The sequence below is a fragment of the Ctenopharyngodon idella genome, chromosome 9 (genome assembly GCF_019924925.1).
Source record: "Ctenopharyngodon idella isolate HZGC_01 chromosome 9, HZGC01, whole genome shotgun sequence".
Classification (NCBI taxonomy): domain Eukaryota; kingdom Metazoa; phylum Chordata; class Actinopteri; order Cypriniformes; family Xenocyprididae; genus Ctenopharyngodon; species Ctenopharyngodon idella.
In genome coordinates, this window is record NC_067228.1 from 28,291,805 (window position 1) to 28,311,686 (window position 19,882).

General features: G+C 38.7%; 1 protein-coding gene across 11 annotated transcripts in view; it reads right to left on the bottom strand.

Moving 5' to 3' along the window:
• The window catches only part of dgkh (diacylglycerol kinase, eta), a 97,771-nt gene that overhangs the window by 39,987 nt on the left and 37,902 nt on the right, over window positions 1-19,882 (bottom strand). For 8 of the 11 annotated variants that reach the window (XM_051904798.1, XM_051904795.1, XM_051904799.1 and 5 more), the window contains 2 exons: window positions 5,969-6,073; window positions 5,017-5,149 (listed from right to left, as the gene is read on the bottom strand). In XM_051904798.1, coding sequence (XP_051760758.1) covers window positions 5,017-5,149; window positions 5,969-6,073 — 238 coding nt within the window. Of the gene's footprint in view, window positions 1-5,016; window positions 5,150-5,968; window positions 6,092-15,934; window positions 16,524-19,882 lie in introns of those variants that run through there. The other 3 variants (XM_051904800.1, XM_051904801.1, XM_051904803.1) reach the window with 3 other exon arrangements.

The following is a 19,882-nucleotide window of genomic DNA, read 5'->3' on the forward strand; positions in this document are numbered from 1 at the left end:
TAGCATTGTTTACTGTGACAATCTTTCTAAAATAGGGAAACACAATAGACTGGCTGTCTTATTTTGTTATCTGTCATGTCAGAAAGCATTTTGAATTATGCATCGATTTCTTTAAAATTTTGGAAACTTTCAGCTAACCCAACCTCTAAACTCCACTGCCGCTGTACTGTCCTCACCAGCGGTGTGGGTGAGGTCCAATAAGCTAATGGCTGACAGTTCTTTGTTGATTTCCTCTATTAAATTGCATTGCAGATCTAATCAAGTTAGCAATGTTCATCTGGTCGTTTCCAGAAGGAGAATTAAGTGGCTGATTGATTGGCTGGCTGGCTTCCTCTTCCATGTACGCTTCAGCACATTATCGTGGCCACCTTCATTCCTACGGACTTAAAATGTACACTCAGCTGTTTCTCGACACAGATGCCGCAATCAGTGCAGATGTCCTGTACATTCAGGGTCTGGATTGTTCTGTACAAGCAGGGCTGACTGGCGCCCACAGTCCAAGATTCAGATCCTGAAAAAGCCTCAAATCCAGTTAAATCAGCCCATCTCAGTGTCTGAGTGCATTACGCCTCCATATGCTGCCGGGACTTCTAATGTCCTGTAGGATTACACAGATTTGTGGTGACACGGCTAATCACGCCAGAGCAGAGATGCATTTAGCCCAGCCGAGCCCTGCCAGCCGGGACGCCACAGAGTCACTACAGAAAGTGTTTCCTCCCTAGAGTATTCCAGCACTGGAGTGGATATGTGCTGAACAGGGCTGTTTATGGGAAAGGAAGCCGAACATTCATGGTATGTCCGATGCTGGGAATTTCCACTTTCTGCAATGCCGTCTCTCAATAATAAATGAGAAGACAAATCTATCGAGACGAGACAAGAGCGCACCCGTCCTCTTCAGAGATTCATAACACTAATCAGAGAACGCTTCATCTCGCTTGGGCTCTGCACTCATCTTGTAATCAGAGCTGGTCTACGCTCAGACCATTTCACATGGCTCTGAAAACAAATCTCCAATAATTCACTCTAATGTCATTTTCAGGGCTGTTAGCAAACCATTTACAGACAATTCAGTAATGCTGAGTGAACGTAAGACTGTTTACGATGCGCTGCTAATGGACAGGATGTCTCTGTCAAATTAGGGAGTGAGAAATATTGAGTTTGCCTCTTTTGTTGGGACCCATGTCTCACATCAATCTTTATTGATTGGCTGCTGTAGGAAATCGAAGTGAAATACAAGCAGCAATGATCGTTCTAAACTTCAAATCTCTCAACTTGGAGAACCCTGCTGAAAAGACAGGCGTAAACGTGCATAAATTCCCATGCTGGCCAGAACTTGCTGGGAAAGCTGGTCAAGCCTTTTTGGGACACCAGCACACCAAATCATATGCTGCTGACCTGCTGACTAGTAAACTGTTTGTAATCCTGCTTCAAAGTTAATGTTCAGTACTATGTTCGGCCTCCATGATTGTGTTTGTAGTACTTGAGACTGAAGTCGAGACCATGGTTTTGGTCTTCTCATGGACTCAGGAACATTTGGACTCTGTCTTGATTCAGACTTGGCCCTCTGCTAGACTTGGACTTAACCCTCTTCTGGTCTTGAATCAGACTCTACCCTTTTCTGGTCTTAGGCTTGACTCAGACTTGACCCGGTCTTGACCCTCTTCAGATCTTGGTCTTGATTTGAACTCAACCCTCCTCTGGTCTCAAACTTCTTCAGGTCTAATTCTTGACTCAGAACCAACCATTTTCTATTCTGGACTCAGACTTGAATTAAATGATCTGGGCTATAACACCACAAATTTACATGGAAACCAAGGACTGGACATTTAATTGTACAAGCTTGTGTTGATTTTACAAGAATATAATATGAACCAATGAATTACACTTTGGAAGTCAATAAGCTGTTTAAGAAATTATTAAGTAATGATCCGTGCTTGATACTTTATTTTGTGAACACCTTCGTCCGTGATTTTTGCTGCATTCAAGCAAAGACTTTATATGTAGAAAGACGGTACACTCATATTATTATGAAAGGGAGAAAGTGCAACACGCAATATGGTGGAATAAGTCCCGCCTTCTAATTAAGAGCCAATCGCAGATTGGTAAAGTCATCGCGTCACTGCAGCAGCCATCAGAAGCTCCGGTTCCTATAGAGACACACACTTAGGACTGCACATGCACATTTGCTCGATCCAGCCTGAAAAATACAGGTTTTTGTCATGATTCGAGCATTTAGAAACAAAATTTATCAGACAGTTGTTGTCAGATTTCATTGGTGATTTCGGAAATTTAATCGAAAGCTTGGCAAACAGCTTTGGAGAATTTGACATTTCCCCATTCAAAGAGATAGGAGCTGCACTTGCATGGCGAGAGGCGTTTCAAAGATGCCCGCCGAGTGAAATGACTTATCTTAAAGGGACTTTGCTTCAAGTCATATTGGAATGATCACAGTTTTTATTGTGAATGTTGACTATGGATGCATACATTATTGCATACCATTGACGAAGCAAAAAAAAAAAAACTACCCATTTAGCCAGTTAATGAAGCAACTACATTTCCCATTATTCTCTGCAGCAGTGTGAGAAGAATAAATACATAAATCATCAAATACACACCTAAAGCATCCTTTGCTCTTTATTTTGATGCATTAACGCTAAAAAGCTTCCTTTATTTGTCAATAAGCCAAAAAGACAGGAAGAAATATGAAACTGCTTAACACAAGCACTTTGTTTCTAACCAATCTCACTTGAATGCACATTTCTGCAAGTAGGAACTTCTTAAAAGCAGAATATATTTACAATCTAACATGGCCTTATTGATTATATAAAATGATTACTTCATAATAAAAATAATGGAAACACTCTAACGCCATTGTCAGACAGCAGCAAAAATAAAAGCAATTTCCATGTGAACAGAAATGGCTCTCAGGCTTGAAGATAGTAATGAGAGGTTTGTTGAAAGAAATGAGATCATCTTTCCACAGTAACACATACAGTAATTAATACTCAGGAGCGAGTCTGCTTGCTGGAAACGCAAACGCGTGACAACAGCACTGGAAAGTGCTCTGCTCCTTAATTATCGCTCTCTAGACCACTGTGAGTGCGACCACATGCACAACCACACAAATCCACTTTTGCTTAATGCAATGTGACCCAAGAAAATTGTCATTCTAAATGGCATCTTGATGTTTTGGTGGAAAATCAACATTAGGAAACATTAGGATGACTATGATGATGAGGCTTGTATTATTCACAATGCAGTGTGAGTTTCACTTGAATTTCTCATTAAAACTGAGGCGTGAGTGAGAGGCTTACTATTTTTACTTCCTGCTATGCGAGAGCCAATGACAGTCAGCCGAGTTTAATGAGCACCATCTGCATATCTCTGAAAGTAATTAGCACTCTCTTTCCACATGATGTCACACCATTAGCATGCATAATGCATGATCCTGGATGCGGTATTTTTAGTGAGAATGTTTTAACCTGCCAGCATGTTCTTTGAGGTGCTTCTGCAGGTAGTTGACAATTAACTCAAACAAGAATGGCCACAAACTTTAACATCAAGTTTTTATATGGAAAAAAAAAAAGCAATATTTATTGGTTCATATGATATATTATTGGTTCAAAAAATGGTCTTTTTGTCTTAAAATAGCAATTTGTATTATATCAGATTTTAAGCCAATCACCTGAGCCATAAATTAGATATGACTGATCACTCTATATTAGAACTCCTCATGGCAGATAGGGAAAATCAATCAATCAATCAATCAATCAAATGTTTTTGTCATTTATGTCTATTTTTTATTTTTTATTATTAAGTAGTTTAGTTCATTTAGTTTTAGTTATTTTAGCACTGTCACAATTACATTCAGTTTAGTTTGTATTAGTTTCATTTTCAAGGACTTTTAGTTTGCTCATCTTTGTTTCCTGTGTTCCTATGTTCCTGTTTGCTACCATGGTTATTCATAATTTGATTTATTAGCACACCTGTCTCTATTTGGTTCATCATCACTGTGTATTTAACTTCGTCTATCTTCTTCATCCTGACGCAGAACATTACAAGTACTTTAACTTAATCTAAATGAAAATAAAAAATGTTGCCTTGGCAACTAGCTGAAATTAAATAAGTTTATTTATTTTTATTTTATTTTATGTCAGTTAACGTTTATTTTAGTTAATGATAAAAGCCCTTAATATAATATAATATAATAATGAATATTTTTCACAATTTATAGTATAATTTTTTTCCCATCACAATACACAGCTATTTTTAAATTGCCATCAGTCGAAAAACATGCTTTTTGACCACATAAACCATAGTTATGGCATCACCAGTAGGAGCTAACTGCTGAAGTTAACTAGGCAAACCCTGACTACCCTGTTACTTTTAAGTCATTCCTCTCCAATCACCCGGCTTCATTTCCCCTTTTTATGATCCAAATCTGAATTTCAGATGGATAAAGTCCAAGCCCATTCTAGAAGTCCATTTGTATTGATGAATATACTTTTTACTCAAAAATATGTCAGATTACTGAAGTACAATAGGCTGTGATTGGTGTTTGAAGTTGACTTTAAATGGTCCTGCGGCAGACAGGTGGAGTGTTCGGGAATGTTTTATACCTCTAATCTCAAACAAGAGAAACAACAAGAGTTTTTCTCTGATTGATGTGGAAGCTCCTCAGCAGTAGTGCATTTTAATATAAGAAGCAAACACTTTCTCTCCTTGAAATGCAAATTCTAAACAAACAAAAGACAGATTCCCGGCGTCAGTGTATTGATTTATTATTGCAATCTTTTCTCCTCCTCAATTAGCTGTGCTTCTGCACTAAGTAGTTCTGACCAGTGTAACCGACTCTAATGTAACCCTGAACCATCCCTGACCACCCCTGAGCAGCTCTGATGAAAATATGACACCTTTGGGGAAGGACAGCGCGCTGAGAGAAGCAGCTTCATAATTGAAGAAGGATTATCCGACATACGGATTTGAGAAGAGAGAGAGAAATGGGCAAACACCTACCTTCACAGGAGAGGCCATGAGAAGTGACCCCTGAGAGGCTGTCCCGACAGACGTTACAGAAGGTAGGGCGAGCGTGGGAGCAGGCATACCAGTTGTGCATCCCTGAGAAATGTTCCACATTAAACTGTGCCGTCTAGCAAAGGAGAAGTTAAGACAAATTGGCAGCGCCAGGATAAGACTTTTTCAGAGCCCCTAAAACAAAGAACTACGTTTTTCAGCTCACACACACATGCAACACACGGACTGGCACATGTATATTAGCCTCAAGTGTACGAGACGCAACCCTCCTGCGTGCAACACCACACCACGGCTCTCCCTGGCAACCAATTTTCCCCCGTTACATTGGCGGACATCTACCAGCAGCACCCAGATGCAACAGGACAGTGATTTAAGAGGCCGACTGTGCCCACAGTTGGGGGTGCCAGTGGAGCAACTGGAGTTCTGGGTGTGGTATTGCAGAACACGGGGGCTGAGAGTCTTACATAACCATTTTCATCTCATATCAAAGTGAGCATACAGCCAACACTCAATGCTGCAGTCCGCACTTTCATTTACTGGCATGCGACATACTGTTTCAGATGTTAAAAGCCGCCACATGCACACATGCGCAATTATCTTTTCAGAGTCAGTGAATTAGAAACAGCAAACATATAGAGCAACATTCCCTCCTTCTAGAACTATTTTAAATGCATAACATCATTGTTTCTTATTCATCTTATTAACTAATTGTTTCTTATGCATCTTATTAACATCAAGAAGAGGAAATTCGAAAGCAATGGGTTTAAAAGCTGGATTTAACACCAGAAATACACATGTCCTGATTGAAAACAGTTAGGGGGAGAAGCGCATGCATTTTCAGCTTCTAATTCAGAAGAAGTATGTTTGAAAAACAACAAACATGCAGAACGATTGGATAGTTCAAGATGCAACTCAACTCAAACTGTGCACTTACCTCGTAATGCTCTCTGGACTGAACCGATTTCAGTGAGCTGATCCAGTCCTCCATTTCTTTCCTGTTCTCGGCACACAGGATAAGCCTTCGGAACGGTGTAATTACCTACAGGGAGACAGAGATCTGGGGAGATGAGAGCGGAGTGTCTCACCCTCCTGCCTGACTGACTGCGACTGACAATGAGTTCCCCCCCTTCCGCTCTTTAAGACGAAGCTTGGGACAAGCCCCCCCCCACCCCTTGCCTCCTCCTCTTCTCCTCTTTAACAGCCACCTCCTCCCCTCAGGTCTTTTCCTCTCGGATGCTTGAGCGAGATTTGGGCTGACAGGCGGAGTGCCCGAGAAAATGCTAAAAGCCTGTTTCATAACAGGGGCAGCCTCCACACGGGTCAAACTCTGCACTTTTAATACCACTATAATTTATTGATAAAGGCACCCTTAACATCTCCACGCACCGGTGGTGCTACTGCGGAGGCGCGCGGCAACCCGACAACAGTTTTCGCTGCGACGCGCGTGGTGAAGCAGGTGATACAGTCCTCGGGGAATTACAGCTTACCACCTGCACCGAAACAACACCGCTGATTCCAACATACATCATTTTCTCATGTTGGCCACTCTGAGTTTAAAAACACTGGGTTTAAACCATTCTTTTTAGATTTGCAGTATTTTATAAATGTTACAAAATATGACATTTAGTGGCCAATTAATTTAGGATAAAAGTGGGAATTCCTCAGAGGTTGCCTTTTCATAGTTCAAGAGACTAGGTTCTCAGTAAAAGGGTTATTTCACTCAAAAATGACAATTCTGTCATTATTTACTTACCCTCATTTAGTTTGAAACCCATATGACTTTCGTTGATATATGTTTATATGACATCACTAACCCTAAAATTTACATAAACCCGGCCCCCGGGAACACGCAACAAAGGGGGCGAGGCCATGTTGGGCTGCTTTAGAGAAGAGTTAGAGTTGTTGTAGTAGAGTGTGGCTGCCATGTCGTCATTTTACGCCGGACTGCTTCACAAACGAGGGTCAATTCAATGCTGGATTTGCACAAAAGATGAACATGACGGTACATGCTAGTCGATGAGTTGAATCAACTCCACAGCAACTACATAAATTTATCTACTAACCATTCAGAAACGTCCAGATGCATTCTAAAAGTTGTAACTTCTTCCTGAATCTCTCCATCAGTGTCCGACTCCAGTTTGATCAATGCAAGGCTGAACACCGTTACTGACATTTTGGCTGCGTGAGATTCTCCAGCTTCGTTGTTGTTGAGCAACCGAAGCGCGGGTTGTTAAAGCTCCGCCCTCTTGTGGAAAGAGGGCCGGGAGCAGCAGCTAATTTGCATTTAAAGGGACACACACAAAAACAGCGTGTTTCTGCTCACACCCAAAAAGGGGCAAATTTGACAAACTATAATAAATGATCTGTGGGGTATTTTGAGCTGAAACTTCATAGACCCATTCTGGGGACACCAAAGACTTAGGTTCCCTTTAAGACATTGTGAAAGTAATCCATATGAATCAAGTGGTTTCTGATGAGTCTTCTGAAGAGACACGATCGCTTTATATGATAACAGATTTAATGTAGGTTTTTATTCACATATAAACATTGATCAATGCACATGCATAGAGCAGATCATATTTGGTAAGTGGAAGTTCAAATGTGCTTGCCTGATGTGCGTGAACCAATAAGGTTTTTTTCTCACATCACGCAACTACAGTTGAGCTTTCGTTTAACATATTTGATGTGCTCTACAGTATGTATGTGCATTGATCAATATTTATATGTGAAAGTTTTGGTGTAATGGACTTTCAATGGAGGGACAGAAATCCATCAGGTTTCATTAAATTTATCTTCATATGTGTTTCATAGATGAACGAAAGTCTTATGGATTTGGTAACTGATGACAGAATTTTAATTTTTGTATGAACTAACCCTTTAAGTATCAAGTCTGTCTCAGAATGTTATCCTAAAGTTACTGAGAATTAATTAAAACAGACAAATGAGACCATTTTTGTTCTTTTTTTTTTACAGTAAGAATATGGAACTATAAAATGAATGTGGACAGCTGAGATGATTTGCAAAATTTGAGTTCACATTGAGAGCTTTGACTTTTGATTGCACACTTTGTAGTCTGAACAAATCTGAGCACAGTTTGAGACATTTTTGAGTAGTAAAAATTACACACGTCACATTACTACAGACCTTTTCCAGTTTACATTTGCTCTTCTTGAGTTTCATTGTTGTCTGGGAGAAACTTGAGATCTTGCTTGTGTTCTGCTCGACCGAAATTGTTGTATTAAAACATTGTTCTAATGTCTACTTGTTTCTAATCTCTGCATCCACAATGAGCTGGCATCACAGATCCTCCCTTAGCGCAAGTGTCAGTGTTCTCACTAATTATAAAGAGCCGCAAATGAACCTCGTATTCCTGGCTGCAAAAATGAGCTCACATGGATGCGATAGATAAAACCCATCTGTTCTTTTTATAAAAGACTTAACCATAAGTTGCCGCACTCATTTTTGGAAAATCAGCCATTACCATCTGGCATGGTGGGGAATGAATTGTCTCTAATTAGGTTTTGCCTATCTGGTGGTTACTGCAGTTTTCAGAGGTGTGGTTACCAACCAAACAACGCTATCTGTGTTACACAACCGAATACAATCTCCCTATGAGAAAACGCACTCACTGTAGCTGCCGCATGAGTGGATTACAGGGGAATGCACTGAAGATATCCACTAACAGCAGCAGAGGTGCTGAGAGAGAATTACAAACGCAACAGAATTATGTGGATGTCAATGTTGTAGCTCATTATGTTTGCCATTTGGACGGCGGGTGAAGATAGCTCCATCCACGGCTTGTTATTTCTTGCTGTGTTTTTTCAGTGCTAGTGCATCTGAGTGTTTCAACCCTCCCCAACTCATTGTGCTTTCAGGGTTGTACCCCCCCCCCCCACCCCCTTCTAAACTCCACAAACTCATTAATGGCTTCAGTCTCTACTTCAGCATGACTTCCTTTACCATTTGACAATAAAGTCATAAAGTCGTAAGGTATTAGCAGTGTCATTAAAAGAATATACCGGTTCAATACAATTCTTTCAACAGCATTTGTGGCATAATAATGTTGATTACCAGTAATTTCAACTCATCACGCCGTAGTTACACTAATGCACTTACAGTCTATGGAGCCAGTGATCTGGAGGGACAATCGCATTTCTGTTTGGAATGACATGAGGGTGTGTAAATAATGACAGAATTTACATTTTTCTTTCTTTCTTTCTTTTTCTTTCTTTCTGAAAAATGGCTATACTTTTGAAACATTGTGCATTTAAAGTTTTTAAATTTAATTTCACTGTGGATTTTTTTATTTCTATGTATTAGATTTTAGTGTTTACCTTTGTCTATTCATTGTTATTTCCGTGATTTTTTCACGATAAAGCACTAGCCTCGAGTACCTTATTGCTTTTATAAAACGGTTACCACAAAATACAAATATTGAAGCCAAAAATATGTAACAATGCAACTTTCATGAAGTAAACTCTTACTAAAAGCCTTCCTTCCGCCGGAAAAAATAGTCCCTGACCGTGAACAGCAACAGAAGTTACATTATTACGCCATTAGATGGCGGCAAAGACTGTCTTTATGAGTGTGTCAGTCAGTAGCGAAGACTTTTACATTGAAAAGACTGCACTGTTGTGAACATGGAACAAGACAACTGACAATTGACAAATGCTTTGACTAGCACGGGAAAACCCCTTAACTGTTAAAATGACAAGATAATACATCTGACATTTAAACAGATTTTGTATTTGAACATAGGACTGACCTGAAGGAAAATGCTAAATCTAAATGCAGGTAATATACTCGCTCACTCGATCTCTTTCTCACAGTACTCTTCTACATAATACAGTAAGCTTCAATGAACAATATCAATTGAGAACAAACAGTTTACGTTGCTAAGTGTTTTGTGTAGTGATACACAGAACCGTTGGGTGAAGCGGTCATAGCCGTGTTTTATTGTGAATAAAACACAGCTATTGACCAATGAGAATCAAGGACAGGACCGTTTTATAAAAAAAAAATTAAATTGCTGTTTAAATGTTTATTTTATTATACTTCCATTATACATGCAATACAGTGTACGTGTAAATTATTTTCTGTTGTAATCAGAAAAACGTATATTTGAAAACGCAAATGCCAAAGTCCTACAAAATCTATTCATTAGATTCTTTGCATTCATATTAGTTTTATATAATTTTGAAAATCCATTTAAACGTTTAAAAAATTAATGACTTATCATGACATACTATGTCATGTGGTCTAACCATCATGTAAAAATAACACATTTTTATTATTATTTATTTAAATGTGATAAACACATTTTAACAATATATATAAATGTATAAACATCATTCAAGATTAAGGTTTTGTGGACGTTAAAACCAGAACTAAACTTTCCATGTCATAAAAAGCTCAAATTATTTGATAATTTAGGAGACTTACTCAACTTCAAACACAGCCATGAGAGTCTGCAGGGGTCTTCTGTATGATATTATTTCCTGCTTTATATGTTTTCGTGCTTTTATGTTTCTGGATGCTGGTTGCACTACATGACTTCCTTTCAATTAAGCTTCTTTCTTCATTATAATATTAGTACAGTTGTATGACACTGACGTTTTTGACTGTATGCCACCCCCAAAAATATCAAAATTATTTTTTATTAAAAGAGTTAAAAACATTGAATGCATGAAGTGCATCTTTAATGTATTTTACATTAAAAAAATAATAAGTGTCAACATTTCACCATAAATGCTGTCTGTAAAGGTTAACTTGTACTGAACCCAAAATACTAATTGAAACACATGTTGCATAAATGCTAAATTAGAAAAGCTTTGCAGTTGTATTTCTATCAACCTTCAGCATTTCATGAAACAACCTCCTTTAAGGTGACTCTTTTGTCCAACCAGATAAGGTCATTTGAAGCGTAGAGTGTCTCTGGCAGCTGTCCAGTCATCTGAGGAGCCTCTTCTACAGGAAGACATTGGAATCTCGGAAGCCTCCTTCGTAAATACCACCCTGTGCCAGTGCACTGTGCAGCTGCTATGTAAGGCTCCAGTTGTCCTTTACTAGTTTGTAAATGACAAGTGGTCTGTGAGGCATGTTTAGCAGCGCAGCACGAATCTGTGAAGGGCAGTTCAGTCCGAGAGCTGCGGCGTAGCAACGCACAGCTTCATGTTTATTTATATGTTCACCATAGATACTGCAGATCTAAACCACAAGCATGAGAGGCTGCGTATCTTCTACAAAAACAAATAAAGAAGTCACACTGTCCAGGCTGCGCTGTCAACTGCGGAAAGAGCTGTTGGAATTTTCCAAGCGTATTATTTCATTACATATAGAGATATCTGATTAATTTTTCTTGCCAAAAAAACATACCTATCAATTTTCATGCCCGGCCGTGATGCAGTAATCACATTAGCATTCATCTTCCTCCCTTACACAATCAAACACGGGCAACTCCCAGCACATCCCTGCCAGCCACTTACTCTAAAAGCCTCTTCAACCGCTCGCGCTGAGGACGCGGCAACTTCACTGAGTGATTTCTCTTGTGCTCCACCACTGGAGTTCTTGATTACATTCAAATGGAGTTTAGACGAACTAGGAAAGGATTTCATTAAAGTCTCTTTTACAATGATAGGGTGCCATTGCAGGTTCCCAATCTGAAATCAGTTCTGGGCCATATGAATTGGCTTCACATGGGTTACAACGGTCGCCTAGTCAGGCAACAATTTTTCTTAGAATTTTTTTGGTTTAGCAGAACTGCATTGTTTGTAAAAAGCAATTAAATAACGCTTCATTGTCATTCATTGTGGGTAAAAGCTACACATAACAGTAGCTGGCACTCTGAAATGTACCCAAACAACAGTTTTGTTGGGAAAAAATTTAATGTTAACTGCCACAGTTCAGCGTTATTATAGTTAACTAAAACGATAACCATGAAAAAATAAAAACATTTTAATTACTTGAAATTTTATCTAAAATTTAAATGAAAATAGAAAATATATATATAAAAAAATCTAAATATTAATAAAAACTATACTAGTATCTCAATAGGTATGTTTTCATTCCAAAGTTGCAAATTTAATTTCTGGGCAAAATTGGAATTACGCATAAAACATTTGCGAATAAATCTGCATTTCCATCCAATGAGTTGAAGAGAATAAAATCATCACTTCCTGATAAACTTGTGCTAAATATCACTTAGAAAAATGGAAGTTTCTGCAATAGGCGAAGTCACTTCATATAATAATTTTCGTATAGTCAAATAAATTGCTTGACGAAACGCAATAAACACAGTCATGTTATCTTGCTTTCGGAGGTGGATGCTTGTTGTTTGGGAATGCAGTCGTGTAAGACAGTTCTGGGAGGTAATTATACAGAACCACTTTGACAGACTTTGCTCAGGAATTTCAGAATGACCAAAATAGCAGTTCAGATGTTGTGCAACGAGATCAGTCCACTGGTTAGTCCAGTTATACTGTCCCATCGAAAAGTGACGTGACTTTTTTGATGCGCATCGAGGAATTTATTCGGTAAATGTGTTTCCATCATAGTTTATGTCCATGTTTTCCACAAAATTGACCACCAAATTGAGAACCAGCTCCATTTTGGTAGAAAGGGGTATAAGAAACTGGTCAAAGAAGTGGTACTTGAAAGAGCAGCAGTGTGCGGTGCACTAGGATGTAAGGAATCACTCAAATCTCATAGCTCTCAGACCAATGAGACAGTCCCCATTGACTGAGGGGGCTGATTGTTGTCTGGGGAAAGTGAAACCGTTCTAGTTCAATACTCAGGAAAGGGCAGTCACCGCAGCAGAGATGGAGAGAGTTCGAAGAGAGCATCCGTGTGAGACAAATGGAGCTTTATTTAGTGCCAGAATGAGTCCGACCTAATCAATGACACTGATAGAACATTCTAGAGTCAACAGATTAAACCTTTATTAAAGGTCTGTGAGAAAACACCACTGGATTTGATGGAAACAGTTTGGAAAGCACCTCAGATTCAGTGAGATATCAATGTCAGTTAATTGTTCTTGGTGTTAGTGCTATAAAAAGAATTGCAACACCACAAACCTAGTCCTAAAATAATGAAGCAAGCATTATTACCTAGTTCTGTCTTGAAACTCTGACGATGCAGGCTAATGGGTCTTTAACTTATTTGGTAGTGATCACATCATTATCTAAACAGCACAGTTGATTGGTTGCTGTTGCATCAGCGGCCAATGAACTTGCTGCTCAAACATTCAGATATTTGGCTTGTTTGCTGATAGCAGTCTGCAGCGCGCTTTCAGAACCCTCTCCTTCCCCAGCACCACCTGTATAGATCTGCTACGGGGGTTAATTCATGTATGTTACATGTGCAGCAGCAGCATGTCTTACATGCTTACAGCAATGTCTGTGGATGTATTGGCAGCATCAAGTCTCTGTACTTGTTCTGCAGCAGCAGCAGCGTAGCAGATCTATTCCGCCAAGACCAAATACATTAACATTGCCAAATCCATTACCATGTCAATCTCTATTACCATAAAGAGTTGTCATGACAGAATCAATATTATTACTATTTATTTATTTATTTATTTTTATTTTTTTTGTCAGGCAACCTAAATAAATAATTTAAATAATATGACAGCCGGGTTACTGTAGGTACATTAGGCTTAAACTGAGGCTACAGTGATCTGTCACGGTGTATTAAAGGGCACCAAAATGAAATTTATTGTTTGAATTTCATAATAAAATTGACAGAATTTTAAAGTTGAAATTTGCTTCATATTAAAAGTAAAGCACAAAGCTTTTTGCGATTATTTGATGGCAGGTGTGCTACAAATGTTTAGTGCAGTTTTTTCACGCATCAGCAGAAAACAGCATAGACTAAAAGATTTTGAAATTTAAGAAACCATATCAATACCGATTAAAACAGAGAAATGATATTGTCAATCCAGAGCTAGTGTCCACACAGCTGATGTGTTTACCTGTTGTGGCTTATCCACGTTCAAAACGTGCCATTGGAGAAGCGCTAATTAAATATCTGTTTTGGACATTAATTACGGCCCTTCAAAACCATTTCAGCCCAAAACCGAAAATAGCTGTTTCGGCCTAAATTTTCCGGTAGCTAAAATTTCAGTGCATCCCTAATAAATGCTGTGCTTCTGAACTTTCTATTCATCAAAATCATGGTTTCCACAAAAATATTAAGCAGATAAACTATTTTCAACATTGATAATAATGAGAACTATTATTAATAATTGAAAAGCACCAAATCAGCATATTAGAATGATTTCTGTAGGATCATGCGACACTGAAAACTGGAGTAATGATGCTGAAAATTCAGCTTTACCATCACAGGAATATATTAAAATAAAATAATAATAAAAAACCACTTATTTTAAATTGTAATAACATTTCACAATATTACAGTTTTGCTGTATTTTCAAATAAATGTAGCCGTGGTGAGCATAACAGAAAATGGCTTAATATTTAGCTGTCTAACCCCTGTTGAACATTAAAAGCGCCTGCTTCATCAAGGTTAAGTACACCCAATACAGAATCCATCATCTCCATCATCTGTCAGTTTGCACCCGTACACAGTGTTTCCGTACTACAAGAAAGAGATACTGCTTTTAATTAAAGCACTCCCTCTATACGTACCTCTTTAAGTCTACATTATTGCACATTATTGAGCCAGCGGATTCCCTCTGGACAAAATTGATTATTATTTCATTAGATCTAGCTCAGTCTATTTATGGACTTTAATCTCAGGCATGTCAGACCCATTTTTCTTGCGGAAGATCATTAGGGCCGTATCAACAAAGTCATTTTATAATAATATTTCCAATATCAATCTGGTTTTATCATGTAGATTTAATTATCATTGTTCCTACATTGATCTGGTGTGCCCCACCTGACTTCATCATTAAATGAGTGACATTAGTCAGGACAATGTAGAACATCACGGATAAAAACACGACCACACCGCGTCTCACACTGATTGAACTGTTTACAAAAGACCTGTAAAAATGATACGGACACAGTATTGTGTTTCGTCCTTTTAAAACAGCTAAACGTCCTGCAGTTTGACAAATCTAGAACTTTTTTAAACACTATTTTGCATTTATAATTATTAGGCATGTATCATAATAATTATAAAGACTACATTGAATAATTAATAGAGACTACATGAGCAATTATAGAAACTGCGTGGAAGATACTTAATTAAAATAATTAAAACTAAAATAAATAAATAAATGGTCACACTAGCGAGACCATTTAAAACAAACTGAAGGCAAAAAGGTGATTAAAAGTGGAGAAAAACTTGTGGAAAAAATGGTGACCAGGACCTAGACCTTCCCTTATACAGTACATTCATGCAAGTATTAATCTAAAATCTTATTTAAAAAAAAAAAAAAAAAAAGTCCATGGACACATTTTGCATCAAGTACCCACATGGAAACACACGGAAAATGACATTCACTCATTTTAATGCTGCACTGAAGCTGTTCTAAGTCTTTCGCAATTCTGTACCAGCTCACGATTAGACATGCATCAGACTGCGCCATTAAAACTTGGAAGCATAAATACAAAATGACAAATCCATTTGTGCGCAGCCCCTTAAAAGCTCTAGCCGGTGCCAACTGAGGATAATGGAATCTTGCTCTTGAGAACAGGCGACAAAAAGCACTTGCTGCTGGTTTGCCTCGCTCACGTGTACCTCAAGATGCAGCGTCCTGCCTTTCCTCTTACATGCTCAGAAACCAAAGCACACAATGTCAGTGTTGATGGCTCACAAAGAGCTCATCCAAAATCTAAAGACAAGTTTCCATTCCAGATGTCAAGCGACACCGTTAGACACACTCATCGGGATACGGTGTTCATGCATATGCCGTGTGTGTGTGCAGTGCACTCACCAGCGATCCGCTCTCAACTGCACCGCTGCTTCTGTAATGGTGAGCTGATGCCTGTGAGTGTGTGTGTTGAGTCTGGTTTCTGGATCTCTCACCCTCCCCAACTGCTGCAGAACCCTCCACCGCTCAAGGAACAGCCCACCGGAGACACATGCAATGTCACATGTACCGCCACACTGAACACTTCCACATGGCCAAACACACGCGCACAAGCACAAATTTCGATGTACGATTAAAGAACAATTCCTGCATACCAAGAGGCCGTCCTAAAGAAGTCGCGTGTATTTGTTTCTAGGCTGAACGCTGTTCTCCATTACAACTCTCCCCGGAGCTCTGGCCAAGTCGAGCAGAAGCGAGTCATTAAAGAGAGCGGGCTAGCGTTCACCTCTTCCCATCATCCCCCATCACTCGCTGCGCATCTGTCCTCTGTGTCTTTCGCTCCCCCCTGCTCAGACTGCCTCCCTTCACCGGGAGGTGTTTGTGAGTGACATCACTCCGAGGATTTCCTTTTGTTCCGCAGACAGATCACTTCTCTCACTCTCTCTCTCTCTCTCGGGTACGCACAGTGCTGTGAGCTATTTTTAGCAACAGAAAAAAACACAGCAAGACTACAAAGCAGTAGGTTGCTACACTGAGAAAAAAATCAGCAAAACTGGAGCCAAAAGTGGCTGCGTATTATGAAAAGGTGACTGCTGCAGGAAAAATTACAAAGGAAATCCATTTTGTCTCGATAGTTTCTCCTAGAGAGCAATGAGATTAACTGCAAATGGAGACTTTAAATTATGTCTACAGCTTTTCAGGTTTTCTTATGAGAATAAGATTGAGATCTCTCAATAATGTCAAAAACTCAGATTTGTGCTCAAGATATTGTACAAGAAGTCTGCAATCAAAAGTCTTCTCAATATGAATCAAACAGCTCTCATCAAATTATTCCAAAACCAAATGATCCAAGCAATGCTATCCATATTAATTGTATGGATTATACTCTCACTTTATGTTAATAACGGTCTCTTTTGCGACTATTTTTAATTTCTCCCAAGGAATTATAGGTATAATATAATATAATATAATATAATATAATATAATTGGAGCTGTCAAGTACACAATGTGGCAATTAATTAATCTATGGCTCAGAAATTACCCCCAAAAGATCATTTAAAGTCATTATTGCGTTAAATGAAAAAAGCATCAAATGGGCCTTACAAAAAGTAGCTTTAGAAAAAAATATTTTATTTGATTCAACATAGAATTTATTTCACATAAACATTTAGGCTTCAGCGGCCATGAGGGTGGGTAAATGATGACAGAATTTTCAATTTTGGGTGAACTATACCTTTAGGGCCAGATTTACTAAATGGGGCAAATTAGCGTGAAAGCGCAGTTCCACAAATGCGCCGATGGGAGTGGCAAGTTTTGCGCGCGATCTACTGCTGACGTGCAAATTAAAGAACACAGACGCAGTCAACGAAATCTAACAAGAGCAGCGCAAATTAGCGTTGGGACGCAAATAAGCAGACCTGATGCTCTCATCAGGTGCGGGTCGACACAGGCGCAACTTGTTACTTGTAATCTGACATATGTATTTTGCGTCTGAAAGGGAAACTCCTAAAAATGCATATGCAATAAGGTCAGCCGTGCCTTTTCAGCGCTAATTTTTCACTGCATGTCTTTAGTAAATCCCGACAGTAGTTTTTTAATGCCAAAAGAGGGTTTGCGCTGGTGCAAGCTGTTAGTAAATCTGGCCCCTAATGTTTTTTTTTTTTTTTTAATGAAATGATACTTCAAATAAGAAACTAAAACTGCAGTAGGTGGCGGTAAATGTCTTAAATGATTCATTCATTCATTCAATTTGTTCAAATGGCTGATTCATTCAGGGATAAATTGGCTCTCTTTATGAATGGACAATAGAATCATTGATTTACCGAATTGAGTCACTCAAAACACGGATTCATTCAGAAACAAAGCACTGCTGTTTGTTGCTCGGAGATGCACAACAGTTCTGCTCTGGCTTCACAGGTAATATTTTCGTTGGCAAAATTGGGCAAAGTCTCAATCTAATCTAAAATATAACACAATATTAACTTCTTATTTATTGAACTGTTGTATAAAATCAATATCACATTTGCACTCGTGCTATTCGGGGCAAAAGCAGCACTCATGTGATATTGTGCTCATTACTCGTGTGATATTGCTTAACAATATCATTATAAATATGAGACAAAAACTCATACAGGGGCATTTTCTTAAATTTTAGGGGCATTCTAACTGCATAATATAATATAATAATTTGCATGAATTTGCATATGCATGATGAATAATAACAGATTTGAGTTCAAGATATTGTACTAGAATTCTGCAATCAAAAGTCTTCTCAATATGAAGTCAAACATTTCTCATGAAATTATTCCAGGACCAAATGATCCAAGCTATTCTATCCATATTAATTTTATATCAATTTTTTTTATTTAATAATATATATAACTTGACTATTTTTATTTCCACTACAGAATTTTAGGAGACACATCTGTTGCTACTTTAGCAAAACAGTACAAAGAACTCAATTAAGTCTCCAATGACATGAGCGAGCAACCTCTGAGCAATGTAATTCTCCTGTGGGTATTAACCTTCAAGAGCCTCAGGAGGACAATTAACCACCACAGAGCAAATTCTCCCAAACTGAAGTGTGTCATTTCTGCACCGCAGTGTCAATGGAATCAGAAAAATTATGTTTTCAAACAGGTTTCAAGTGGGTTTAGATGTTCAGAAGTGTGTAATGTATTTCTGAAATCAGCAGATCATCTGCAGAACAAGAACACGCACTTTATTTCTAAAAAAAAGCTTCAACATGGGCCTCTCAATAATTTATAAGTATAATGAGCATCTGTTGTTTTTCCTGGCAGTGGGCGATTTCTTTTTTCTGAGGGGAAAAAGCATTTGTTAAACGAGGCGGAGAACTGCAACTACCTCAGAGCACGTGCGTTACACACGCGTCCACACGGCTCCGCTCGCCCGGCCCACTGTTAAACAATATGCCAGCGATCAAATCATCTAAAGCATGCTCAGTGGAGCACTAACATCTCTGTTGCTAAGAATAACCCCACGTTCTCCTCGAAGCTTTCTTAGTCCTCCGTTGTTTCTTTTTATAGCCGTGCCTGGGGAGCTGGCCTGCAGTTTTTAGAAGGACATGACCACAGTCACTGTTCCTCGTCCCGTCTGATCTCAGCTGATGACACTTGTTTACTTGCTCACAAACACACACAGATGCCATAGCATGGAGAAGCATGACAACACTTCCCTTAGGCAACATTTGCTCTTTTCAGCGTAGAAAATAAGTAACTTTTATTGATAATATTTTCTAATAAAGGACATTTTTCACATTTCCGGGTTGAATAAAAGATTTTTGCATTCCCATTTGATTCAACAGCAAAAGAAAAATCCACAATAATGTTGGTAAGGTGTTCTGGGTGGTTGCTAGGGTGTTACTTAGCCACTGTTAAGGTGTTCTGGGTGGTTGCTAGGCAGTTGCAAGGGTGTTTGTGTCATTGCTATGTGGTTGCTAAGGGGCTATTTACACGACACTGTTTTTGGCCATTTATTTACACAACAACGGTGTTTTGTGAAAACGCAAACTGAAAACGCAAACAGGTTTCAAAGTGCAAGTTTTTGAAAACGGTCTCCTAAACAACAAAAACACGAATCTGTGAAAACGGGGACGTCATGCACATGCGTATTACATGCTCAGTCTATAGCAGGGGTGTCAAACATACGGACCACAAAGGTGTCCAATCCGGCCCGGGGAATGAATTGAACAATAATAAAAAAATAGAGATGTATGGCACCAGCCATAAATCCTAACGGTTTTTAGTTTTATTTTGGCCAATCTCTATTCTGGACTTGCAAGCAAACTGCTTTGCAATCATTTCCCAGACTGTCACTTGTGTGGAAATATTA